Below are 27,946 nucleotides of genomic sequence, written 5' to 3'. Positions count from 1 at the left end.
GGCACTATCTCACAAGCCCAGCCTCTGACCAATGAAATGCGGTGACGTGGCCACGGCTGGCGTGTGAACAGTAGTCGGTGGGCGGAACTTCTGTCAGAGAGCCGGGTACCGGGGGTCAGAGGTGAAATCAGATCCAAGATGGCGGTAGCGAGGAGGTAAGAGTGAGCAGCCGATTGATTACTTTGGTAGTTGTCGCGTGCGTAAGCGGGCTTATGTGAGTGAAGTGTGAATGGGAAATATCTAGCGTTAAATAACATGGGGTGCGTAATCTATCGAATGAAATATGCAGGTTCCAAGCAGAGCAAGTGACATGATTTGTTATTATTGATATGTGTCCTTACAATGATTCCAATAGAGAAAATGCCCAGCGACCGGGCCGGTAAGTGCAAAAGATAAAAGGTGTAGAACACTGGGCTCATGGGCTTTTTATGGAGATCTCTGTAAGGAACGCGTGAACGTGACATGGAATAAAAGTAACAAATGGGGACATCGATCATTCAGAAGGAAGTGCAGCGCCCAGGAAAGACGAACAAAGTTGCACGTTGGCTTTCTGTGTGAGTGAGTGATAGCCTTCAGATCGCAAAGTATCAGGAACTCGGGCCTCTCAACCTGCTTCTCTTTTTAACATTGGCTGAACTGCCGCTCTCTGCATGACTGCAACAGGACTGCAGCTCACAGACGGTTTAGGGGTTCAGTTCAGCAGTAGTTGGGGGGGGGGGGGGTCAGGTCACCGTAAGATTGAAGGTCTCTATCCAGACAGAGGGATCAGGACTATGACTTGCAAGAAAGGTTGCCCTTCCTTCACTTACTATAGGGACGCTCCAGAAAGTGGGCCCATTCTTAACCCAGTAGCCACACACTGAAAATGTGCCCATCCTTTACTTAATGTATTGACACTCTAGAAAGTGTGCCTGTCCTTCACTTATAGTGACACTAAAGAAAGGTGCCCATTCTTAACCCAGTATAGCCACACTCCAGAGAGGATGCCTGTCCTCCAGTTAGTATAGTGGCACTCCAGAAAGGGTGCCCAATCTTCACTTATTATACAGGTAGTGATACACCAGAAAGTGTGCCCATCCTTTACTTAGTGTATGGACACGCTAGAAAGGGTTCCTGTCCTTAGCTTAGTCTAGTGACACTCCAGAAAGTGTGCCCATCCTTTAATTAGTATATTGACACTCTAGAAAATGTGCCTGTCCTTCACTTAGTATAGTGACACTCCAGAAAGGGTGCCCATTCTTAACCTAGTATAGCCACACTCCAGAAAGTGTGCCTGTCCTTCACTTAGTATAGTGACACTCCAGAAAGGGTGCCCATTCATAACCTAGTATAGTCACACTCCAGAAAGGGTGCCTGCCCTTCAGTTAGTATAGTGACACTCCAGAAAGGGTGCCTTTCCTTCATTTACTATAGGGATGTTCCAGTAAGTGTGTCCATTCATAACCTAGTATAGCCACACTCCAGAAATGGTGTCTGCCCTTCAGTTAGTATAGTGACACTCCAGAAAGTATACCTGTCCTTCACTTAGTATAGTGACACTCCAGAAAGGGTGCCTATCTTTCACCAAGTATATTAGGGACTTTCCAGAAAAGGTGCCCATCCTTCACTTAGTGTAGCCATGCCACTCTAAAAAGGGTGCCCCTCGTTCACCTTCATACACCAAAATGGGTGCCAATCCTTCACTTAGTATAGTATAGGTAAATGCTTGGGACCTGGGGTTTTCCAGATAAGGGATATTTCTATAATTTGGATCTCCATATCTAAAATCTACAAAAAAATTATTTAAACATTGAATAAACACAATAGGATTCTCCAATGTGGATTAAGTATAACTTATTTGCTATCAAATACAAGGTACTGTTTTAATATTTCAGAGAAAAAGGTAAACATTTCTAAAAATGTTTATTCTTTTCTTAAAATGGAGTCTATGGGAGATGGCCTTCCCTTAATTTGGCGGTTTCTGGATAACGTATCGTATCCTATACCTGTATAGGTTACAGAAAGCAGTATTGTTTGGATTTTCTGCACTGTTGATTCTGACTCTTTAAACAATGAAGCAAATACCAGCTGATTAACAGTGAAAAAGATTGCAATGTGTGGTGCGTTTTCAAGTGTTGGCTGTAGGAGAGCTGGCTTCTACAATTGTACAAGACTGAGAATCAGTAGTGACAATTAGTCCAATAATTTTTGCTCTTAGTTGCAATTCCATTTCTAAATACCTATAAATTTCTTTTCATATAAAAATAATTTTTTAACTAATGTGTAAGTTGCTTTCAGTTGCATGCACAAAAGAAATGTTTGGGTGACGTTTTTTAAACAGAGTAGTTTGGGGATCTTAGGGGTGGTTCCCCTTTAAGTTAACTTCTATTTTGTTATACAATGGCTAATTCTAAGCAACTTTACAATAAGCCTACTTTTTTCTTTTTTATGGTTTTTGAAGTATTTGCCTTCTTCTTCTGACTCTGTATAGCTTTCAAATGGGGGTCACTGACCCCTCCGAAAAACAAATGCTCTGTAAAGCTACAAATGTATTGTTATTGCCACTTTATATTGCTCATCTTTCTATTCAGACCCTCCTATATTCATATTCCAGCCTCTTATTCAAATCAGTACATTGTTGCTATGGTAATTTGGAACCTAGCAACCAGATTGCTGAAATAGTAAACTAGAGAGCTGCTGAATAAAAAGCCAAATAACTCAAACCACAGACATTAAAAAACTAAATCCAATTGCAAATTGTCTCCGAATATCACTCTACAGCATACTAAAAGTTAACTCAAAGGTTAACAACCCCTTTAAATGAACAGTTAGGAAATTAACAGTTAGGCCAGATGGACTCCAGCTTTTGGTTAAATGTTAGGCCAGATGGACTCCAGCTTTTGGTTAAATTTTACTTTTCCCCCCTACTTAAACTTTGCAAGAGATTTAGTTTAGCTGCAAAAGGCTAAATACCGATGTAAACATAATGGAAATGCTGCAGATGATGACAGTTCTTCTCTATATTTATGGCCCAATACAGTTTTTTCTTTTGCCACAGTTTATGGCATGCCTAATTGTTTTGGGATTTGGGTTATTTTTTTTTTTTTTTTTTCAATGGTTAAAGGCATTGAATTTTTTTCCACCTGCAATCCCCAGCACTTGGTGCCCACACTGCAGAGGCGCACACTGTTTTATTGCAGGTGTTTTGAGTTTTTCCATCAAAATATTGTTTGAAGGGTTTCCCAAAAAAGTATCGATATTAGGTATTTGCTGACCTCTATGTCAGAATACATAGTGATAACCCAAAATTCCCAAAAATCTTAGCACCTTAGAGCTTTGGTGAATAACATAAGCGTGAAATGTTTTCTTCCCTGGTGTATGGGGAGAATGATGCTGACTAGGTCATTTAAAATTCAGGGACACTTATACTCTGTGCAAGTTGTTGGACCGAACTAATTAAGAACATTACATATAAAATATATCCAGATGTCCACATGATCTCATAAACCTTTAAACCCTTTAAGAAACCAAAAAACAACTTACTGCCTTTCTTGGGAGAGCTACCTTTTGTTTGCCAAAAAGTTGTGCTTTTGGTACAAATGATCCATTCATACCAAGATGCATCCAGTTAATTTGACGCTGATAGTCAAAATATTTGTTGGGCTTACACACAACTCGTTTTTGTGCTGAAAGATATTCCTGGGTCCGTCACAGTAATGTTTGTTCTCCAGTTGAATTCGTCTGCACCATTCCACGTATAAACCCTGTGTTAACCTAACAATGCCTGTCCAATTCCCACCTTGCAATAGACGCCTCATCTGTAGCGGAACACCTGTAGGTGTGTACCATTAAAATGGGCTGGGCAAATTCTAGGAACTGAAAAGCCATCACACCTGTCTTGGCCGTCTATAGCCTAATTACAGTCTTTATTTTCCCTCTTCCAAACACAACTAGGCTTGCACCAAACCCTGGATTCCGTTCTGGATTCATTTGAATGCTATGATTTTTAATACACTTTATTGGGTTATACAGGATCCAAAACCTAGTGGTGGTCTGAGAAGCTGCAATTCTGACATTGCATTTCAACATGAGTCGCATTTCATTTCAATCGACAAATTAGGACTCAGGTCCCAAATTGTTAGGGAAGGATTGTTATTTGGTTAAGATATGGTATGCACCAAATCTATTGTTTATAGCTAAAGTACTGTACGTCAATAATCTTTATGAAATGTTGTATATTTGAAGCTGCTGTCATATGTATTCAGGCTTAGAGAACTTCATCAAGACACAGTAAAACCTTGCTTTACATATTTTTACCCTTTTCAGAAATGCTAGATCAGCGTATTCTTTACATTGATTCTCATATATATATTTATTTATTTAGCTATTTATCCTGCTGTGTAAAAAGTGCAGTGAAGGATTACAGGTGATGTTGCCTAGAGCAACCAATCGGCAATTCGATTTCAACAGTTAGAATACAAAAGCAAAGCTCTGCTTTTTACACAGCATGATGAATAGACCCCTAAAAGTCAGTGTTGCTTGGTTGTTGCAGGTAGTGATATTAAAGCTGGCCATACACGGATAGCTAGCAAAACAAGTGGATCTATGCTCAATTTAGTCACCCATGCAATAGCCCAAATGCGGTTGATCCAACTATTTTGAACCCAGCCAATGATTGGATCATAAGGGGTCCCCATATCTGTCAGGAGAGAACTGCATCAATTCTTAGATGTGGACCATTACCATCTGAATTTTCACGCCTGCCCAATTGACATCTTGCCAATTTTCATCCAGATATCAATCGGACAGGCTGATAAGCTGCTGATTTAATCTGAAGAGGCTGAGACAGCACCTTTTACAGCCCATGTATGGCCATCTATACATGGGAACTGTCTATGGACCCACTTAAGTGTTGGGTTCTGTGGCTGCCGTGTAGAGAGTTCCATAGGACTTAACTTTTAGTATGCTATAGAATAGCCAATTCTAAGCAAATGTTCAGAAGGTCTTCATTATTTTCCAGCTTTCAAATGGGGGTCACTGACTCCATTTATAAAAAGAAATGCTTTGTAATGCTACAAATGTATTATTGTTCCTACTTTTTATTGCTCCCCTTTCTATTCAAGCCCTCTCTTATCCATATTCCAGTATTTTATTTAAATCAGTGCATGGTTGCTAAGGTAATTTGCACCCTAGCAACCAGACTGCTGACATTGCAAACTGGAAAGCCAAATAACTCCGATCACAAATAATAAATAATGAAAACCAACTGCAAATTATCTCAGAAAATCACTCTACATCATACTAAAAGTTAACTCAAAGGTGAACAACCCCCCTTTAGTCACAACTGCATTTAGTAATTGGCCCTGTGCACCGTAATGGTTCTGTATCTATGGGCCATGGAGAGAAATTCAGAATAAAAGTTGTAATATTTTAATGTTTTTATCTGTTTTAGTCTGTTAAAAATGTGTGCATATTTATGCAAGGAACACTATTTGGGGTTCTGGTGTGCATATTTTACAGACAGTTCTCTCTTTCAGGCTGCTGGGGGCTGCTGTCGTATTCACTGTCTGTCTTATTCCTGCACTGACTGTTGATAGGAGCAACTTCAAGACATGTGACCAGAGCTCATTCTGCCAGTGAGTATTTGTGTAATCATATAATTTTTAGGTGCAATATTGAGCTTCCTTCTCAGAATTCCTTCTGCTTTGCATAATAGTGAGGGCAGACTCTCCTCAATCAAAATGCTTTTGTTTTTTCTTGTAATTGTTATGTGCCCGTTATATGTTATCTACAACTTCCACCCCCATTACACCTGAATATTAATATCTATTATACTTGTTTTTTCTGTTCTAAATTTAGTAAAGGAAGGATTTCAAAATATCTTAACTTTGCCTATATAGTTAAAATGTTGCAACTTGTGTTTCCTGACATATGGCGAAATGTTACTGTTCTACTTCACGGATACCTTTTGTTAAAGGAATTAACAAAAACATATATTTCATTGTTTGCTGCTTCCATTTAATACAGCATTTCAGCTGTGCATAAAATTAGGGATGCACCGAATCCAGGATTCGGCCTTTTTCAGCAGGATCCTTTTTCGGCCGAATCCTTCTGCCAGGGTGAACCGAATCCTAATTTGCATATGTAAATTAGGGGCAGGGAGGGAAATCACATGACTTTTTGTCACAAAACAAGGAAGTAAAAATGTTTTCCCCTTCCCACCCCTAATTTGCATATGCAAATTAGGGTTCGGATTCGGTTTGGTATTGGAATCCTTTGCAAAGGATTCGGGGGTTCGGCAGAATCCAAAAAAGTGGATTTGGTGCATCTCTACATAAAATCCATGTGCAGAAATAATGCCATTTATGGGGGGACATACTTTAAATTTAAATTATATCGGCTTAAAATTAACGTGAGATATTTATTTAAAAAAAAAAAAGCTACGATACATTTCGGTTAGCCCATTTGATGGAAAAACAGCCAACCTATAATTCTATCAGAGTAGAAAATACATGTTGATCTTTTAAACATTATTTGCATGGAAGCAAATGCTTCAGAGGTATTAATATGATTAAGTATCTAAGTGTTTGAAATAAGAAAGCTAGCAAAGACAAATGCACCAAAAGCATGGCAAATTTAAAACATACTTTTATAAAAACTGCGTATCCTAAGTATGCAGTACAATTTTTGAAGAAAAAAAACAAGTGTGGTATCAACCTAAAATAACACAATGGCTTAGAATAGAATGCTTTGTAACTAAGGGGAAAAATGTCTGTGTTCCCAAGAGATTAGAGGTTGATGTAAGGAAGTAGAAACATATTTTTACTAGATACAGTGTTCTACATATTTTTATGTGCAAACTGGAACCCAAATAGAAATCTAATAAATTACAACATGCATTGCTGATTTTATATTGAACAAACGCATAATTTGCTTTCCTTGCGATTATTTGTTAGAGAACTGAGAATAACACCTCGAGAAGGGGTAATTTGAATGTACACATCAGGGGTGTAACTTCAGAGGATGTAAACTGCAGCTGGGGCACAGGAGTTATAGGGCCTTCATTAGGCACAAATTCATATACAGTTTCAATAAATATTGTGAAAACTAAAATTATTTGCTGTGGGTCCCATTAACATCTAAATTTAAAAATGAAAAAAATTTGTTTTAGCTAATTGTACAGGCAACTCATTCTCAAGAAACTTGTATTCTGTTTACTATGGTTTCTCTGTTAACATAAAACTCCATCCCTATCACACACATTTCAGTTATTTAAGCAGAAAAAAATGGAATACAATGTTTTAGGGGAGTCCTAATGTTCCATTTTCCCCCTTCAGGCGGCAGCGGAGGCTGCAACCAGGGTTATCTTCCTACAGAGCTGCGCTGGGTAGCGCAAAGCTGAGTTCTGACAAACTAGAAGTTCAGCTCATTGATGATAAAAACCAGGTATGTACAGTGAGAAACAGGCTTTGAACAGAAAAAAAAAATTGATGTAATATTGTATAGCAAAAGCAATGTGGCTCTACAAACTTAAAAGTAATTAGGATGGCCCTGTATAAAAATTCTGCCAATTTTTTCAGGCCTCTCTTCTACTTGAAGTGTATGGTTTGGATGGAAACATGACCCGTATCAAAATTAATGAAATAAACCCACTGAAACCTCGTTATGAAGTTCCCGATGTATTGGTAGGGACGCCACTCCCCACAAAGTAAGTAAATCTTTCTTTTTTGTAGTTTGAGCCATTGTTTCAATTGCCATGGATTATGGATTGGAGTAAATCATTCATCTCTGCTTACTTAGTACATTACCGATCAGGTAGGGAAAAAACAGTGAGTTTGTTTAAAAATATCTACTCGTATTAAGCAAAATGCTATCTAAATTTAGACAGTCTCAGGTCTGAAATACTATAGGGTTATTTATCAAAGGTCCTGTTTTAGAGGTTTGTGAGGCTCTTACCTCTAATTTAAGAAAAAACTCGAATGTAAAAAACTGTTAGTGAATTTTGGGTGATGAACCCAAAAACTTGAATTAATAGACAGGTTTTAGCTGTAGTATTGTCGGATTTTAGCTATTTCCAGGTTTGGGGTATAATAAATCTTGAAAAAACTTGAGGTTTTACCATTCAGATCAAATAAAGTAGAACAGATCAGCCGATGTTCTGCCATTGACAGCAATTGTACATGCAGAGATATTATCGTCAGCCGACAGAAATCTTTTAACCTGTCCGATCGACCAAACGAACGATCTTCGCCGGACGAAAAATGTCGGGACTCTCCATACACGGTCGGAAAATCGTACGAATCCTCGATTCGTACGATCTGAACTTTGTGTCTATGGCCAGCTTTACTGAGAGGAGACGGCTATACTATGAGAACTGAGAACGCCTTCTGCAAGTATTTTAAATTAGGTCTGACGCTGTTATCCTGCATTTCTAGCATACACCTATACTGTGCACAATAATGTATAGAAATAAAAATGGCTCCCAGTTGGGAGAGAAGGTTGTGCTTAGGAAAACTTTGCACTTTTTACAATGGAAGGTAAAATAGACTGTGCAAACCATGCAGTTCGGTTAGGAGACATGTGCCCTAACTACATACATGTTTATGCAATTTTGAGTTTACATGTCCTTTAAAGGAAAAGGAAAGTAATTTTATACTTGGGGGGTGCTAAAAGTTAGGCACCCCCATAATTTATTTAGCTGACCTCTTGCTGCTTCTTCACTCTTCAAATTTCCCAGGGCAGACACATGTGCAGTAGAAATAAATAGCCAGATTTTTTTTTAAAGTTCGGCTTTCCGATCTACTGCGCATGTGAATAACATTCACATTCTTTAGGTGCAACTCTGCTGCACCTATTGACAGAGCATGTAGTGGGAAGCTTGGAGTTACCACCACTGTCCAGTGATATTGGTAGCACCAGGGTTTCCCCTGTGTGTCAGTAGGCACACTTGCACATTATTTACCTGGACAGGCATAATATTACTTGCTGTAAATGCACGCAAGTGCAAGGAACATCCATTTTTGTTGGGCTGCAGACATAAATGGGCCCTCATATGTTTGGTTTTCTATACAAGCCCGAGCAAGCTAGTGCCTTTTAAAGGAAAACTATACCCCTGAAATACCTAAGCAACAGTTTATATCCTATTAAGTGGCATATTAAAGAATCTTACCAAGCTGGAATATATATTTAAGTAAAAATTGCCCTTTTACATCTCTTGCCTTCAACTACCATTTAGTGATGGTCTGTGTGCTGCCTCAGAGATCACCTGACCAGAAATACTGCAGCTCTAACTAAAAGGAAGAGGTGTGGAAGCAAAAGACAGAACTCTGTCTGTTAACTGGCTCATGTGACCTAATGTATGGTTTGTTTGTGTGCACCTAGGATCCCAAGGGGCGGCCCTTATTTTTTTTTTAAAATGACACTTTTCTATTTAGGATTACCCAATGGCACATACTACTAAAAATATATTATGAACATAGTTTATTTACATGAAGCAGGGTTTTACATATGAGCTATTGTATGCAATATATTTTGATAGAGACCTATATTGTTTGAAGGTATAGTTTTTCTTTAACAGTGTAGACCTGTTCCTCTGAAGATGCCTCCTGAAGTTTTCCATCTTTTTGATTTATTTGTTGCTTATTCCCAACACGTGACCTGCTGCTGTCAATATGAGCTCAGGGATTGACTCACAATAAACTGTGTTTAAAAAACTACAACATTTGCAATTCAAGGTTGATTAGAAATCATTTCATTATATTGTTTATTATTTAGCAAAATCAGAGAATTGACTACAGTTCTAAATACTCGTGCGTTTAGACCAAAATAAATGTTTTGGAGACTTAATTGTGATGTTCTATACTTGGATTTACTTTTATACACTCTTTTGCTCCAAAGTTTGCAGGTAACAGGGCAGGATGACAACACTTTGGAACTCTCCCTGGGGGAAACAGGACACAAGTTGTTGGTGACTGGGACACCATTCCGCCTGGACATCTTATCAGGACAAGATTTGGTGCTTAGTGTTAATTCTCGAGGACTGCTTCACTTTGAGCATCTGAGGGAGAGGAAAGACACGTGAGTGACCATTTGGGATAGAGGGGTAATGTAGTCAGAATGGAGTGAGGTGAGTGCTAGTACTGTGGACAGGTGGTGGTTTATCACATGACCGATGTATTGAAGAACATCTTTAGCTGAATAATATGGGAACCATTCATTTCTTAACAGTGCTTAGTTTATAAGTAATTGCATTTGAAACCTGTTTCAGCACAAATCTAATGTGGTGGTACTTCTATATTGCTGCCTGTGAAGAAGTGTTTTTTGATAGTCAGAAAGCTATTTTGCAGTAAAATAATTTAAAAATAAACACCACTGTGTTTCAGAAGAGACAGACCCCCTCATCAGAAACAGCTGGAACTCGGTTAAAAAATCAGTTCCATGTTTATGATAATAATAATCTAATTTATAAAGTGTCAACATATTTTGCAGAGTTAGTTTTTAAAACATGCCGTATAATCTCTTTTGGGGAGCTTTTATTTTACTATGCATAAAATTTAGTGTATGCTTAATAATTCTCTCACAAATAGGGTTACATTTCTAATAGGATTAGTTATTTTGAAACTTTTCCTTACTGTGCCCATTAATGTAACTTTTTTCTGCTGCAAACTCAGCTGTGCTGTTATTGCAGCCAGTTCATGTTGCCATGTCAGTAGCTTTTTTCATTTAATAACTGAATTATCAGAAAACCATACTGAAAATGTTAATATTTATTAGAACTGTTCACATTTAAATAATAATTGGCATAGTTCAATTGTCTAGAATGCATGGTATTTTTTTCAGTAGTGGGCTTGCTTCTTTTCCTGGGATTTGAACTGAAATGTGTTTTTCTTTTCTTTTTTGCTTTTTGCTCTGTCCCCTCCCAATTTCTTTCTGCCCCCTCCTCTTGTCCCTCTCCTGTCCCCTGCCCCCTCATCTCCCAGTCTCTCCGCTAAAGTTAGTAGCGCTGTCGGTAACATGTGGCACAAAGTGAAGACTCTTTTCTCTAGGTAATCACTGGTGCTGCCTGCAACTTTAAACTCACTATGACTATCACCTTCTGCAAAGGGTCACATATAAATAAATGTAGAACAAGCATATCTTGATTTCTCACCACAGGAACCTGGGCACACGGGAAGAGACATCCAAGGGACCACGGTGTAGATTATTCAATATTAACGAGCTAGTCAATAGGAGGCTGTGTTATTTGACCCACATGATGCTTTACAAATCAACTCTGTAATTGTCATTTACACCACAATCTGATCACCCACTGTAGTGAAACCTAAAAAATATAGCTTAGTCAAACATCGTGATGCCTCTTTCTGAATTTAGATACCCAGCAAAATGTGTTACCCTTGCTGTTTCGGAATGCCGATAGGGGTCCCTGCATATGCAGATTGTTTGGTTATTTGATAGCATAGCCTTTAAGCCTGTTAATTTACCTTCTGAATCTATTAATCCTTCCTCTTCCTTTTGTCCTTGACTTTGGCCCTCCCATATATCCTACCTTCCCTGGTAGCACCATTCCTCAACCCTCCTCTTTGTTCGGCTTTTAGTGACACTGAGAAGAAAGATGTGCCGGCTGAAACTGATGAAGAAAACCCTGAAGAGGTGGAATCGGACAAAGAGGAAGAGAGCAAGAAGGTATGACCAAATACAGATAACGAGATTCATGAGATGTTGAAGAAATCTGCAAGAGAGCTGTCCAACAAGGACTGGCATTTTGAAGAAAGCCAACTAGATAAGGATATTGTAACAGCTGTATAAGATAAAGTAGAATAAAGAAACCACATAAAGAAGAAAAGATGTTTGAATTCGTTTAAAGGGAACACTTGCAAGTCAGCTCACGTCTTATGCCTATAAAGGGCACTTCATAAGTTCTTCTTGCTGTATTTTGTCCCATTTTCTTATTTTATTCTATCTTTAGGCAGTCGGACTGGGACACCAGGGGCCCACCATAAAACCTTAGACCAGGGGCCCACTCTCAGTACTAATATTCTTTATCTCCATCAACCTCTATTCTGCTAGTTTGTTTTCTTTACATACTATAATCTATTATTACATCTATTTAGCCTTTTTGTTCTTATAGAATAGGGAAAGGCCATGAAATAGGCCAAAAGTTTAGCAGCATGACACCTTGGCCCACCGGGAGTTTTCCTGGTATCCTGGTGTTCCAGTCTGTGGGGGGTTCTGTGCCCACCGGGGCTGCACCACATAAGGCCACCACAATCCCCAAGGGCCCCCTCCCCAGCCGCAAGGGACCCCACCCACCCCGCCAGTACGTACCTGCTTTACGAGCAATTATTTATGTGATCGGGGGGAGGTCAGAAGCACTGGCTGTTCAGATAGGGTCTGTGCCGGCGGGGCCCACCGGGTTTTTTCCTGGTGTCCTGCTGGCCTAGTCCTATGCTGTCTTTAGAGATGCGTACCCACCCCGCCAACACGTACCTGCTTTACGAGCAATTATTTATGTGATCGGGGGGAGGTCTGGAGCACTGGCTGTTCAGATAGGGTCTGTGCCGGCGGGGCCCACCGGGTTTTTTCCTGGTGTCCCACCTTTTCCTCCCAAGCCCACCTTTTCCTCCCAAGTAAGGTTAAGGTGAAGCACCAGTAACCTTTATGGCTTAATGGTTTTTTTATCTTTTATTAGCCTGAAGTTGATGAGCCTGGTATGTGGGATGAAACATTTAAAACCCATACAGACTCTAAACCCAATGGTGAGTATTTTTGTTTATGGTAGGAGTCCTCTACCTATATTATTTTAATCTAATTTTATCCTTATTTACCAACATTTAAATTACTACATCTCTACTGTAACCTTATATCTTAATCTCCGGAAGCCACGTTAGCTAAGGGATCTTTTGGATATCAAGTATCATTCATATCTAAATCTTTCATTGGTCATGTTCTTTGCTGCTTCTCGGCGGCTACAATTCAGTAGACTGTGTGAAGACAGGAGGCACGTTTTACAGTTACTAGTGATGTTTCATCCCCGTAAATACTGCAGTGGACAAACAATTTCTCAGTTTACAGTTACAATTTGCATCCAATTTTTATGGCATAATCAAGGAAAACCTAATTCTAAGTAACTTTCAAATAAAGTGAAGCCTCAATTTTACATGCCCCGATTTTACTTTTTCCCGCGTTTTACACAATTTTTAATGCAGTTCAGTGGGTAGTTTTCCCTTATTTTACATGTTTTCCTAGATATTGCAGCACAATTTTCTCCTGGTGTTCCCAAAATCTCTGTCCTCTTTAAATCTCATTTTTAGTGTCATTAAGAGGTTACATATTTTGGCCCTTTTCTGTCTGTAATTAGGCAAGCCCAATTAGTCTGCCCCTCTTACAGTCATGCACAAATCACTTATTGCTTGAGGCTGTACATGTGACTGTCAAAGGTCTTGCAAGTACCCCCCACAGTGTAACATTAATGTTGCAATACTTAACCCTTGTCAGTAACACAGTAAATATTTCAAATACTGACTCCTGTATGAGTATCCATATTGTACTTGAGGAGTAAGTTGCTTTAAAAGATTTGTACACCTTTAAATTAACTTTTAGTATGATGTAGAGCAGTGATCCCCAACCAGTAGCTCGTGAGCAACATGTTGCTCTTCAACCCCTTGGATGTTGTTCCCAGTGGCCTCCAAGCAGGTGCTTCTTTTTGAATTCCTGGTTTACAGGCAAGCTTTAATTGCATAAAAAAATGTATGCTTCCAAACAGAGCCTCCTGTTGGCTGCAAGTCCACATAGGGGCTACCAATACCCAATCACAGCCCTTATTTGGAAGCCCCAGAAACTTTTTGCATGCTTGTGTTGCTCTCCAACATTATTTTATACTTGAGTGTGGCTCATGGGTAAAAAAAATGTTGGGGACCCCTGATGTAGAGAGTGATATGCTGAGGCAATTTGCTTTTTTGGTTTTTTATTTGGCTTTTTATTCCATATCTCTCCAGTTTGCATTTTCAGCAATGTGGTTGCTAGGGTCCAAATTACCCTAGCAACCATGCATTGATTTGAAGAAGAGACTGAAATATGACTTGGAGAGGCCTGAATAGAAAGTTGAGTAATAACAAGTAAAAATACAGTCGTACAGAACATTTGTTTTTAGATGGGGTCAGTTACCCTCGTTTCAAAGCTGGAAAGAGGCAGAAGACAAATTATTCAAAAACTATAAAAAAAGAAAAAATGAGAAGCAATTGAAAATTTGCTTAGAATTCGCAATTCTATAAAATACTAAAAGATAACTTAAAGGTGACCCACCCTTTTAATACATTTATATTTTCCCAGTTTTGACACAATTTTCTCCAGGTACCCTAAAAAGAGTAATATGAGGGTTCTACTGTATAACGTTATTAAATATATTCAATATTTATGCATATATAGAAATGTAATTGCTTTCAAAACCGTGAAAACCTGCACTGCTGGTTCTGACTCTTGAATCAATGTCCTCCAGCTAAGACTCCAAATCCCACTGGGCATTGCATGCTTTTTCAAAATCTCTTACTGCAAGAGTTCACATCAGCAGTACAGCAAATAGACACCAATAATAAAATATAGTAAAAAAAAAAGTTTTAAATTGATGACTCTTAAACCAGTGTTACATTTTAATGTATATTGTGATGGCCTTTCTTCCAGCCCTAATATCACAAGAGAATACCACCCTCAGTCAGAAATGATTCTTGCCTGCCCACACAAAAAAACAAACAAAGCAAATATTAATTTGGATGTAAATTATAATTTGTAATGTGTATTACCTTGATGTTTGTCAGTTGTGTTTTACTATGTGAACAAATTAAATGTTATATGCTGCATACCACACTTGCAATTGTAACTGAAAAATAATAATTATTATAAGAGTCAAATTCATTCTTCAGGCTTTTCTGTGCATTTATAAAGTACATTCTATAAATAATTTTTTTTTTTTAATATATAAATAACAGGACCATCCTCTGTGGGCTTGGATTTCTCTCTTCCTGGATTTGAAAATGTTTATGGTATTCCAGAACATGCTGATAACATGAAATTACGAACTACAGAGTAAGACCTCTCCCTCCCTCCCTCCATCTGATTTTGTGCTTTCCTGTTTCATTTGGAAATGCTTTTCACAAACCTCTCATTATAAAACTTTCATTCTCTTAGGGGAACAGATCCATATCGTCTCTACAATTTGGACGTCTTTCAGTATGAGCTGTACAACACCATGGCGCTCTATGGCTCCGTGCCTCTTCTGTTGGCTCACAATGTTAAACGTACCCTTGGCATCTTCTGGCTGAATGCAGCTGAGACTTGGGTTGATATCAGCTCCAACATAGCTGGAAAGGTAACATAAAACATACTGAGTTCATACTAAAACATATTCAATTGAACCCTTACAAAATGCTTTACAAAATTATCTAGAAAATTCTCCAGAACTGCCTCCACTTCTTATGCATGACTGAAGTTTGCGAGTTGAAGCCAGTAGAACTTGTACGCTGTGTTTGCTAAAGTGCACAGTCCTATTAGTGTATATAAAAAAAAACAGTTATCATACCGTAGTAGGGGCCTCAGAGCCACATATTTATTTATTTATTATCCCCGCCAATTTCCCCCCCCCCAGCAGTTTTTTTTTTTCTGGGGAGAACACTGTTAATGTCTTGATTGTTTGGCAGTTCTCATTTTACTACAGTATCAATTTTGTTACCTTACTATTTTATGAAAGTAACATTCAAAATATATATATATATATATATATATATATATATATATATATATATATATATATATATATATATATATATATATATATATATATATATATATTAACCTTGTATATGTTTATATTTTCCATATTCCCTTTTAAGATGCTCATTTTGTATGGAAAATAATCCAATACTCTACTTAAAACTCTGTACTATTTTTATAATGTTTCCATTTATAACAAGTACGGGTGCACCGAAGCCAGGATTCGGCCGAATCCTAATTTGCATATGCATATTAGGTGCGGGAGGGAAATCTTATGACTTTTTGTCACAATACAAGGAAGTAACAAATGTTTCCCCTTCCCACCCCTGATTTGCATATGCAAATTAGGATTTGGTTCTGTATTCGTCAAATCTTTTGGGGGGGTTTGGGCCGAATCCAAAATAGTGGATTCGGTGCATCCCTAATTAACAAGACTATACACTTGGCTGCTCAGCCAGCTTTCTGCCCAAGTGCCCTAGTTTTCTGCCCCAGTGTAAATCTTAGATCAACAGGCTAAAGGTGTTGCTTTGTTGTTTTCTATTCCAGACCCTTTTTGGGAAGATGTTGCAGTACATGCAAGGAGGTGGGGAGACCCCCCAAACAGATGTTCGCTGGATGTCAGAGAGTGGAATCATTGATGTGTTTTTGCTCCTTGGGCCTTCTCCTTTTGATATCTTCAAACAGTATGCCAGCCTTACAGGTGTGTAGAATTGCATGTGAATATGGACAAATTGACAGGGTGCCCCAGCATTTGCTATATAAGGAAGCGTTAAGAGCATAATTAAATAATTGTACACCATTTTTTTTTTTATTTAGCTTCCATAATGAATTGGTGTTTCATTCTAGAACACTAATGAGCTTAGCTGTTCATAATCAGCTCTGTAGTGAATTCCTGGTTTAAGTCCTTTGACACTGAGAGTTGGAAGACTCATGCAGAATGCTATAAAAACAAATCTTGATTTACCTTTTTAACTCCTTTACACCTAGGCTGTGAGACCTCTTCTGTGGTACAAATATCTAGACCGTGTTATCCTGTGTTCCACTCTTTAGTAAACTGTTCACCATTTAATTTAAATAATTTCACCAGAAATGTTTAATTTATCTCTTGCAATGTCTATGTTGTCATGTCCCAGGTACCCAGGCTCTGCCACCATACTTCTCTTTGGGCTACCACCAGTGCAGATGGAATTACAATGATGAAGAGGATGTGCGTAATGTTGATGCTGGCTTTGATGAATATGATCTACCATATGATGTTATCTGGCTGGATATAGAGCATGCTGATGGGAAAAGATACTTTACATGGGATCCCCACAAGTTTCCCAATCCTCGTGATATGCTGAGCGGTTTGAAAGAAAAGAGGCGCAAGGTAAAACTTGCTAGCTTTGAAAAAAAAGAGCACATTTTTAGCATTTAAACAGACTTGTATCATACTAGTTCTCGAACAAGAGAAAAGCAAATAATTGGATAAAAACATTTAGTGGAAGGGCACACGGAGTGTAGGCTCCACTGCTCTCAGCCTGTGGAGATGTGGCATGGGCAGATCATTTCTCTCAGCCTGCAAAAAATACATTCATCTTAACCTCTCTTGTTTAAAATGGGGCACGTAGCTGATCTGCTTCTCCAAAAAAAAAAAAGATCAGAGCAGCAGAACCTAAACGCACCGTAGGCACTTAAGGTATTCTATTATATGTCTTTCTGTATACTTGTCCTAATTCTGCTATTTTCTTTCACTTTTGGCAGATGGTTGCTATTGTTGATCCTCACATTAAAATAGACAGTGGTTACCGGGTTCACAATGAGATTCGAGCCCAGAATTTGTACATTAAGACCAAGGATGGGAGTGATTATGAAGGTTGGTGCTGGCCAGGTAAGCAGTATAAAAGAGATAATTTAGGCGGTGGTAATGTGTAATTAACATTTTACAATTATTGTTACACTTGAAGTACCATTCTCTATCCATTAATATATTTTAAACATTTACAAATATCTGTAGTTTTGAGATTCTGACTATTTACTTTAAATAGAAGAAAATGCTACTGGTCAATTCAATGATTTTTGTATGGGTAATAGTTTGATTCCACATTCAAAAAGTACAAAGGAAAAATGTACTTGTTAAACCTAAGTTTATATATTACATGGAAACAAATATCCCCGTTTTCTAACTTAATCTCATTCAGTTGGGATATAGAGAGATATAGAGTTTGAGAGATCTAGAGAGGCAAATTTACTTACCTTCGAAGTTTCGGCAGCATTGGCATTGCCACTCTTCGCCAGGCAAAGTTTCGTCAGGGCGCCGCTAATTCAATTAAATCCAAAGTTGCACTCAGGGAGGCGAAAGGTAGCGAAGTTGCGCTACTGTTAATTCATCAAGCAAAGTGAAGTTACGCTAGCGATGCCTAATTTGCATACGGCGCCAAGTTAAAGTACAATGGACGTATATGTAGCAGCAAATACATTACACTACACAAGCCCAGGGAAGCTTCATAAAATAAGAGTTGTTATTTTGTCCTATACATGTGCCCACTGTATAGTTTAGGTCCCATATTTTAGGAAATGTAGGGGGGAAGGAGGGTACCCAAAAAAAAAGTATGGTATTTTTCAGCCCATCACCCTTAAAAAAGTAAGACGCCAGCGTTTTTTGGGACTTTTTTTGAAGCAAGCCCTACTGTATTGCACTTCGCTTGGTTTGAGGTGGCGAAGGAAAGTCTGGCGCGAGAGGTAATGTTCAGTAAAATCCGCAAGTTAGTGAATTAGCGTATTTACATCCCTTCGCCATATCGCAACTTCACCTTGCATAAGGGTGCGAAGTAGCGCTAGATTAAGTCCACTTCGCTAGTGAATTTACGCCAGCGCCCGTTAGTAAATCTGTGAAGTAACGAAATTATGTCACGCTGGCGAATTTTCGCTGGCGTTAGCCACTTCGCCCTTTAGTAAATTTGCCCCAGAGAGAGAGCGATGGAGATGTATAAATAGATATATATAGATAGATAAATGGATAGATAAATAGAGATGGTTAGATAGATATTAGATGGATAGCTACATATTAGATTGATAGATATATATTAGATAGATGGATAGATCTAGCTAGATAGATATTAGATGGATTCACTCTCTCCTTTCTCCTTCACTTTATTCCATGGACTTGAAGTCCTTCTGCTTTCCAGAGAATTTGTGCACCACTTGCAATGGAAGGCAGAGAAACTTCAAGCCATAAACTTCAGCATGGCAAGAGAGGGGTTGAATAAGTTAATTCAAACAGCAATAAGGATATGTAAATTCTAAGTTGATTGGATGTGTTACGAATCAATAAGAATTCTGTATTGTTCATTCTGGTATAAAAACAATGCTAATGCTTTTCCTCTGCTCATCTAGGATCTGCTGCTTACCCTGATTTCACCAACCCTGAAATGAGAAAGTGGTGGGCCAGTATGTTTTCTTATGACAAATATGAGGTACGATCAATATGTTCTATGAATTCAATACATTAACTTGATTCAAACCCATATTCTGAGACTTTGATATGTATGTTCAAACAGTTTATTCAGACAATTCATTAGGATTTGTTTTTCCTACAGGGGTCTATGGACAATCTATTTGTCTGGAACGATATGAATGAGCCTTCTGTATTCAATGGTCCAGAAGTCACTATGCATAAAGATGCTCTTCACTGGGGTGGCTGGGAACACAGAGATGTGCATAATTTGTATGGTCTTTATGTGGTTAGTGCATTACTTGTTACTTCAAGGAAAAAGAGAACTAATCTTGATTACAGCACTAATCGTTGGCTGAAGCAAGCATGCACAAGCAGGCCTCACTAGAATATGGAAGCAAGCTATAGTTTGTTTTGGTTATAATTATCATGTGTAATTATGTGTAGCTTTTTATTTTAGTATTTGACCCTATTGTTTCTCCTAAACTTTGTTATCCAGCTCATCTGTATTTCTATTGAAAAACTCCATCTACTAGATGTCTTTCATGATCATCATCATGGTTATCATTATTTGTTTATATAGTACTTGCAAGTTTCACAGCCCTCTCCAATAGCTTAGAAAAAACACAGGGTCTTACAGCAAATAAAAAACAAGGGTTGTTGCGGCTCGGTCTTTGCCTGTCAAGTCATCTATACAGCCCCTCCCACCTGCTGGTGGCTTCTTGAGTGTGCAACTGCGGTAAGCTAATGGTTAGCTTACCGCGGTCACACACTCTGGAAGCAGCCAGCAGGTGTGGGGGCTGTGTAGACTTCCCAGGAGTGATAGGCAAGACCAAGCCGTAGCAAGATGATCCATCATGTTCCTTACCGCGGTTCCACACTCAAGACAAGAGAGGGAAGATCAACATGGAGCTTCAGAAACAGAAGTCACATAAAACATTTGGGAACACTAGCATTTAATAGGGCTATTCAGTGTTTCATTTATTTCAAAGTAGGCCTACACATACACACTGCACTTCTTTTAATTGTATTCTGTTGTTGTAACCGTTATAATTAAAAAAAGGTTAAAGCTATTAAAAGTTTATAAGCTGTCTTATGTTTTGCGGATCCAGACTACTTTTCTTTAGTGGAAGAGGGAGCAAAATGGCTCTTTTGATAATAAAGGTTGCTGACCCCTGGGTTAGAGTATAAAAATATGATCAGAGGACCCTGCTCTCAGGAGTTTGCAGTAAAGGTTGAGGGCACAATTGACAAAAGGTTGTTAAAAATAAACAATCATGAGTTTAGTTAAGATGAGGACTTCCTGGAAAAAACGAATATATTAGGTGGAATGTCTATTCTCTTCTCTTACAGCAAAGAGCTACGACAGAAGGTCTGATCCAGCGTTCTGGGGGTAAAGAGAGACCATTTGTGTTGACGAGGGCTTTCTTTGCTGGTTCACAGCGCTATGGTAAGAGGCAAGGAGCAAGTAACTCTGCAATATAGTAGTATTTGTGTGGGACAGTTCAATTAATAAATCATTTGTTCTCTGTCAGGTGCTGTTTGGACAGGTGATAATGCTGCAGAATGGGATCATTTGAAAATTTCCATCCCCATGTGCCTTAGTTTGTCCCTGGTTGGCATATCTTTCTGTGGAGGTTTGTATTAACCTGTACCTATTCTGGTATAACTGATGCATGTTACACATCTTTTTTCCCCAATTGCTTCTTATTTGCTCAGTTTTTCTGTCATTATCATCTTTTTCCTGCTGTTTTCATTTCTGTTTAAAATGTGTCTCTTGCCATTTATTCTTTTCTTATTCATTACAATTTTATACCCTTCCCCATATACAAATTTATACACTGCTCTCATTTCTCCTCTCTAGCATCTATCGACTCCACTCTCCTTTGCTAACTCATTCTCATTGTTTCTAGCTGATGTAGGAGGATTTTTCAAGAGCCCAGAGACAGAGTTGCTGGTGCGCTGGTACCAAGCTGGGGCATATCAGCCATTTTTCCGTGCGCATGCTCATTTGGACACACCTCGAAGGGAGCCTTGGTTGCATGGAGATGATAATATGGCCGTGATACGTGATGTTCTCCGTCAGCGCTATACCCTCCTTCCGTTCTGGTACACTCTTTTCTACAAAGCACTAAGTGAAGGCGAGCCTGTCATGAGGTAAGACACACAGATGGGTATATATTGAAAGGTTGGTGAGACATCCATAAAGTATTTGGGGGATATATAAAGAATGCTTGCATGTGTATTGAAAAATAAAATCATGGCAGAATTGGGAGCTGGGCAAAAAAGACTTGCACAATCTCCCTCTTTGGCCCAACAGGTAACTTTTAGGCAATTTAACCTCCCACTTGGTCAGTACAGGCTCAGTTTTTTGTAATTTATTGAATATATCCTTTCAGCAGATAATTAGTGGCCAAACGGAATTATCAACAAACTACCAGTAAATAATTAATATTATTGACCCTTAGCTGCAACTTCATTACTTGGACTCCTAACAGCTGAGTGTAGAGAAGGTGCCTGTTTCAGTAATGAATATATTAAGGATGCACCGAATCCAGCATGCTGTTTGGAATTCAGAGAAGATTCTGCCTTTTCCAGCAGGATTGAGATTCAGCCAAATCCAATGGCCTGGCTGAACCAAGTTAGAATCCAAAAATTCACTTTTCGTCACACAAACAAGGAAGTAAAAAAAATGTAAGCATGCACTGAGCACACTGTTCTTTCCCCCTAATTTACATATGCAAATTAGGGTTCTGATTCAGTATTCGGCTGCATCTTTCACAAAGGATTCGGGATTCGCCCAAATCCTAAAATAGTGTATTCAATGCATCCCTAAAAAATTGAAAAAATTGAACAGGTTATTGCTGCTCATGAATATCCTTCTTGGACTAAAATTTATGGGTAGGTGTGCTTCTTTGCTAAGGTTGTAAAATGATCAGAGCTTGATTTAGCTACCAAAGTCGTGGGCCAAATTTCTCTGATCCAGTTGTTTGGTCTCTGGCAAATTTTTTATCCTATAGTGCAGTGGTCCCCAACCTTTTTTACACATAAGCCAGATTCAAATTTAAAAAGAGTTGGGGAGCAACACAAGCATGAAAAAAGTCCCTGGGGATGCCAAATTAGGCTTGCGATTGGCTATTTGGTAGCCCCTTTGTGGACTGGCAGCCTGCAGGAGTCTCTGGTAATACACCTGGCTTTTATGCAACCAAAACTTGCCTTCAATCCAGGAATTCAAAAATAAGCACCTGCTTTGAGGCCACTGGGAGCAATATCCAGTGGGTTGGGGAGTAACATGTTGCTCACGACCCACTGGTTGGGGATCACTGCTATAGAGCGTTCATGTAGAGACATAGGTAGATGACCTTGCCGAATATAATATCTTACTGCAATTTTTAATTTTCTTCAGCTTTTCTTCTGATATTCACTGCATATGTATAGGAAGAAAAATTGGTCAATTTTATAAAACACCTACCCATATGTATGTTGTGTGTTTGAATGCTTAATGTACAGAAAGGAAATGCAGGAATCCTTATGGGGTATTTGCTTCTTTTTTTGCCCTAGGCCACTTTGGGTGGAATTCCCCTCAGATGTTTCCACTTTTGCTATGGACAGTCAGTATATGTTGGGTAAGAAATGTGTCCTTTTGTGGTATGGCTGGTTTTGTTTCAGCCAAACCCTATGATGCTGAATTCTCCTATACAGTGGAATACCAGGTGGCATTTTCCGACTCCCCTCTACAGTTGTTTAATGTTTTTCACACATTATAGGAATCTGGTCCTCCCATTATCTTTCGTGTGATATGTGCACAGCATTACATTTTCCCAGGTGTTATTCAGTATGCACCTGTCTAGCATAAGTCCAATTAATAGGATTTTAGTTGTCAATTTGTTCTGCCCCATGTTTCAATACTCTTCTGTATGTCTATTTTTAATGGCATTTATTTATTAAACAGAACTAATGTGGAAAGGGTTCTTTTTAACTTTACTCTGAACACCTGGAACTGGTGGATGTCCAAATACTTCTCATTATTGCCCCCTTGTGACTGCAGATTACATGTAATATTCAAAGTGTATAAATCAGAAGAATACACAAAAGCAAGCACAATCTAACCCCCTCTTGGCTCATAACATGCCCTTTTAATTTAGAAGGCATTTTAATTATGTCTACATAATGTACTCTACATCACATCAACTTAAAAAGTCTATCACAATAAGTAAGTATAATTTTTCCAATTCCCAGGTTCTGCTTTGCTAGTACGTCCAGTTACAGAGGCCAAGGCTAGAGGAGTGCAGGTTTATCTACCAGGAGATGGAGAGGTATGAGAACGATTATAGTTGGCAAGGGTTAAAATGTATATTTATTTTAACACTTGTTCCCCTTATTAAAAAAAAAAGTCATTAGCAGATTCCTCCTCTTAAGCATTTTCATTCTCCAGGTATGGTATGATGTACACTCCTATCAGAGATATGAGGCACCACAGACCTTCTACCTTCCAGTAACCATGAACTCCGTGAGTATGAGGAACAGAGTGTGTCCTGTTCTAAAATAATGTATATTTAATACAGTAGGTGTGTATTGGCATCAAACATTGGTGGAGTGTAAAGAAAACTAAATAAACAGGTGGGGGCAGAACTTATTAAAGGAGGTTGGTTAGTGGTCCTCCAAGAAGAGAGGTCATGTTGAAGTAAAAGACTTATGTTCTCTACTTTAAACTAGGGTTATCTGTTGCCTTGATAAGGGCAGAGACACGCTCAGATTCGGGCAAATTAGTCGCCCAGTGACATCTCCTCTTCTTCGGGCCGACTAATCTCCCAAAACTGCCTCCCGCCAGCTAGAATGTAAATCATTGGCGGGATGGCACTCTGAGCGCTTTGTTTTCTAAAGTCGCCCGAAGTTGCCTGGTGAGGAAACTTCGGGCGACTTCGGAAAACTAATTTCTCTGAGTGCCATCCCGCCAGCGATTTAGATTCTAGCCGGCAGGAGTCGGTTCGGGGAGATTAGCTGCCCAGAAGAAGAGGCGATTTATCACTAGGCAACTAAATCTCCCAGAATCTGAGTGTGTGTCTCTGCCCTAAGGCTGTAGTGTTTGCAAAAATGTAAACTGCTTAGTTCGATATGTTACATAAGTCACACAAACTTCAAGTAAATTGGTTCCTAATAAAAGTGCATGTGGAATAAAGTTAATAAGGCCACAGATTTGAAATCAAATATATATTTTTTCCTTAACTAAACCTATCTCTGTATAAGTTTTTCTCTCTTTCATGCTCGTATTTACGCTTTCATGTTTGTAGATTCCAGTGTATCAGCGAGGAGGATCCATAATCCCTCGAAAGGATCGCCCACGGCGTACCTCAGATTGTATGCAGGACGACCCATTCACGTTATATGTGGCCTTGAATTTACAGGTCAGAGCTCACTTCCCATCTTGCCATATCTCAGAACTAACATTTTAGAAATACCTTGTTTATATATCTAAATATTCCTGTATAACTTTTATGTGATATCTTCCTTCCTGATTAACCATGGAAGCCTGCAAAAAAGAAAATATTCCTTCTGAACAGCTTCTTCTTTTTTTTTTCCTTCTCACTACTTATTAAACATGCAGGGTGAGGCACGAGGAGAGCTGTTCTTGGATGATGGTCACAGTTTCAACTACGAACAGAATGAGTTCTTGTTTAGAGAATTTAACTACAGTCAAGGAAAGTTGACAGCAAGGTGAGGAGTTGTGACATGTTTTTATTTTTTAAAACCATGAAATACAGTGCAAAGAAAACCGGACTCTTTATCCCTTACTGCCAGAGGATTCGGGAGCTTTGCTCAGTTCTATTGCCAGATGATTACATTGCAAGGCCAACATGACAACCAGAGCTTGGCCATGCCAGCCAGGAGCCCTATGCAACCTCTCTCCATGCTCACCCCCTTGCTTGAGAGCATGAGTGATCATGCATGAGCACACTAGAGATGGCAGCAGGGATTGGGGGCGGAGAGATGATGGAGCAGGAGCGTTGCAGGCAGTGAGCGACTGGTACTGGAGGCTTTGGACTATGGGAATGCAAGCAACAGGAATGTGCCCAGTGCTCCACCATCGTTGCTCCCTAGGCTTTTCTGCCAACCCCTAGTTCTGGCCCTGATGAGAACCCCTTGCCTGAGAACCCCAGGGGGCTGTCGTCGTTGCTGCAGAGGAGGCAAAAGCCATTGATGCAGAGAGGAATATCTGTCTGTGTAAGAACATAGCTACTACGTTCTTGGCAGATAGAACCTTTGCTTGCCAGCATGTGTGAGTCATGTTATTGGCAGGCAAAGGTCTAAAGGAAGACAAACTTCTATCAAGAAATACACTGAAACATATTGAGAGAGTGACCTGATTTTTAAAAACCTAGTGGAAAAAAAGTACATATAACTGAAGTGAGCCTTGCTTTCTGTTATTACAGTTCTCTGGACCCTAGTGGTGTGTTTAAGACTCCTAGTTGGATAGAGAGAATTGTCATCATTGGAGCAACAAAGCCATCAAGCATAACACTGAGCCTACAAGGTGAGTTTCTGATTCATTTATAGAAAACTTGATGACCAGAGTTGCTATGATCAACAATCTTGGCAACGAGAAAGCACTATACGGATGACTTCTAAGTGCTGCATGTATTTCTGAAGATGAACATGCTAATTTCTAATTGTGGTAAGAGTTTTCTCAGGTGGAAGTTGTGCAGTTCTGTAGAAATGGATGGGTATAATTGTCTATTTGTTTTGCTTTGCAAGACCTTAGTTTTTCCAAACAATTAAACCAGTTAAAGTGCTTTACATGTATTTAATTGTTTTTTAAGATGTCTATACACAAGTACAGCTGCTCAGTTGGTTAGGTTGCCAATCAAACTGATTGTTGACCAGGGACCACCGCTGCGGGAGTACAGGACGCGTTGAACAGGCACCGTATCAACTCTCCAGTGCAGTCCTCCCCATTGTGATTTCCAAACTGTATGATAGATATACGACCAATTTTCAGACAGATATTGGTTAGGCAAGCAGTCCCGAACACCCCATATGTAGGCTGTATTGCAGCTTTTATTAGCATATGTATGATCAGCGTTACCCTGGACTGGTAAAAAAAAATGTTTGCTTTTCAGAAATAGTATTATAGATGAGCTATTGTACAGTCATGGGACAGCCTTTCAAGTTGAACAAGTCAAATAAAAAAACCCCAATAATGGGTATGGTCTGTAAAATACAATGATTTACTTATCGCAGGGGTCAAATGCCAGCCATAGGTTTCTATAGGACTGTACATAGAAAACTTTTCTCATAAAATAAATTTATTTCCAAGAAATGTTTTAAATGTAGTTGCTGGATAAAAAGATACAGATTTTAAATGTCCGTACAATATTTTTCTTCCTACAGGTGGCTCAGAAAGTTCTCTTGAATTTGAATACGACCAGTCTACATCTGTTATAACTGTACGGAAACCTGGAGTTAATATTGCATCAGATTTTACAGTGTCACTGCGATAACATCACAGATCATGCATGCCCTGAGAAGAGGGGTAAAGGAGGGCCAGCCACTTACCAAATTTGAGGGAGTGGGTAGCAGATGTTATCCTTGGACCAAATGTGAGATTTAATCCAGTGTGTGTGTGTTTAGGAGATGTGTGTCTGTGTGAGTGTATATATGTTTGACTGTGTGTGACTACACACCAGTCACTGCACTTATGGTGTGTGTGTGCGTGTTTAGTTGGATCATGCACTGTGTCTGCACCCCACTGAACAATGGCTTGGGGTCTGAAATTGGAGCCTCTCCAACGAGTTCAATGTCTACAGCTAGTCCTTATGTCTCCCTTAGTATGCCTTCCCTTCCCTCCTCAACTGTCTCGTGCCACTGGTCAACCGGAATCAGATTGTTTTTACCAAAGTATCAAATGTGAGAAGAGGAGGTGGCCATCTTTGCTTGACACAACAAGATTTCAACTTCTCAGGGCTGCAGCCTGTGAAAGCAAGTTTAGAACTGTATAAAAAGGGTTTGTTAGAAGCAAGAATAGGAGACCTAACCTCTAACAAAGCAAGTCTTCTCTCTCCCCATGGGGACTGCTGTGTAAAGTGATGAAATTTGCGGTTATGATACAGTCTGTATCCTCCAGTCAAGTATCCTTAATGTGCTGTGAAGGGGGATTCATCATTGAAATCAAATTTTTTTTTTTGTACAATCTCCTCATTTCCTGAACCCTTCATGCATTTGACCTAAAACATTTTGATAAAATGAGAATAAAGACCTGAAATTATATATGTTTTGAATGTTGCTCTAAATGTATATTTTTGTTCTTCTTGTACTGACTGTATTGTGTAATACAAAGTTTCTTGTCTCCTTGTGCTACCAGAACAACTGATCCCATGTAACAAAAAAGGAGAAACTGCAATGTGAATTAGGGATGCACCGAATCCAGAATTCGGCCTTTTTCAGCAGGATTCGGATTCGTCCGAATTGTTCTGCCAGGCTGAACCAAACCTTAATTTGCATATGCAAATTAGAGGCAGGGAGGGAAATCGCGTGACTTTTTATCACAAAACAAGGAAGTAAAAACTGTTTTCCCCTTCCCACCTGCAAATGCAAATTCTGATTCAGTTTGGTATTCGGCCGAATCTTTCACGAAGGATTCTGGGGTTCAGCCGAATCCAAAATAGTGGATTTGGTGCATCCCTAGTGTGAATATGTTTAAACTAAAAAAATAAATAATATTCACAGTGCAGAAATACACAAAATGGGTAATTTACGAACCCTGGGGGCACAAGT

The 27,946-nt window shown here is 39.1% G+C and overlaps 1 protein-coding gene across 3 annotated transcripts; it reads left to right on the top strand.

Moving 5' to 3' along the window:
• Nucleotides 1-7: 7 nt before the first annotated feature.
• ganab.L (glucosidase, alpha; neutral AB L homeolog) lies at nt 8-27,439 on the top strand. 3 transcript variants are annotated; one of them, XM_018256309.2, is made up of 25 exons: nt 8-155; nt 5,517-5,615; nt 7,317-7,425; nt 7,560-7,687; nt 9,877-10,056; nt 10,959-11,024; nt 11,574-11,661; nt 12,668-12,734; nt 14,961-15,057; nt 15,160-15,340; nt 16,288-16,441; nt 16,875-17,110; nt 17,485-17,611; nt 19,117-19,196; nt 19,320-19,463; nt 20,528-20,624; nt 20,710-20,811; nt 21,088-21,331; nt 22,736-22,800; nt 23,414-23,490; nt 23,610-23,684; nt 24,466-24,579; nt 24,780-24,889; nt 25,606-25,706; nt 26,564-27,439. In XM_018256309.2, exons 1-25 carry the CDS (start codon nt 139-141, stop codon nt 26,671-26,673), a joined length of 2,868 nt encoding a protein of 955 aa, XP_018111798.1. In that variant the 5' UTR covers nt 8-138; the 3' UTR covers nt 26,674-27,439.
• The last annotated feature ends 507 nt before the right edge of the window (nt 27,440-27,946 follow it).

This window comes from Xenopus laevis, chromosome 4L, assembly GCF_017654675.1.
Source record: "Xenopus laevis strain J_2021 chromosome 4L, Xenopus_laevis_v10.1, whole genome shotgun sequence".
In the NCBI taxonomy this organism is placed as follows: Eukaryota; Metazoa; Chordata; class Amphibia; order Anura; family Pipidae; genus Xenopus; species Xenopus laevis.
This window is presented reverse-complemented; position numbering and strand designations above follow the sequence as displayed.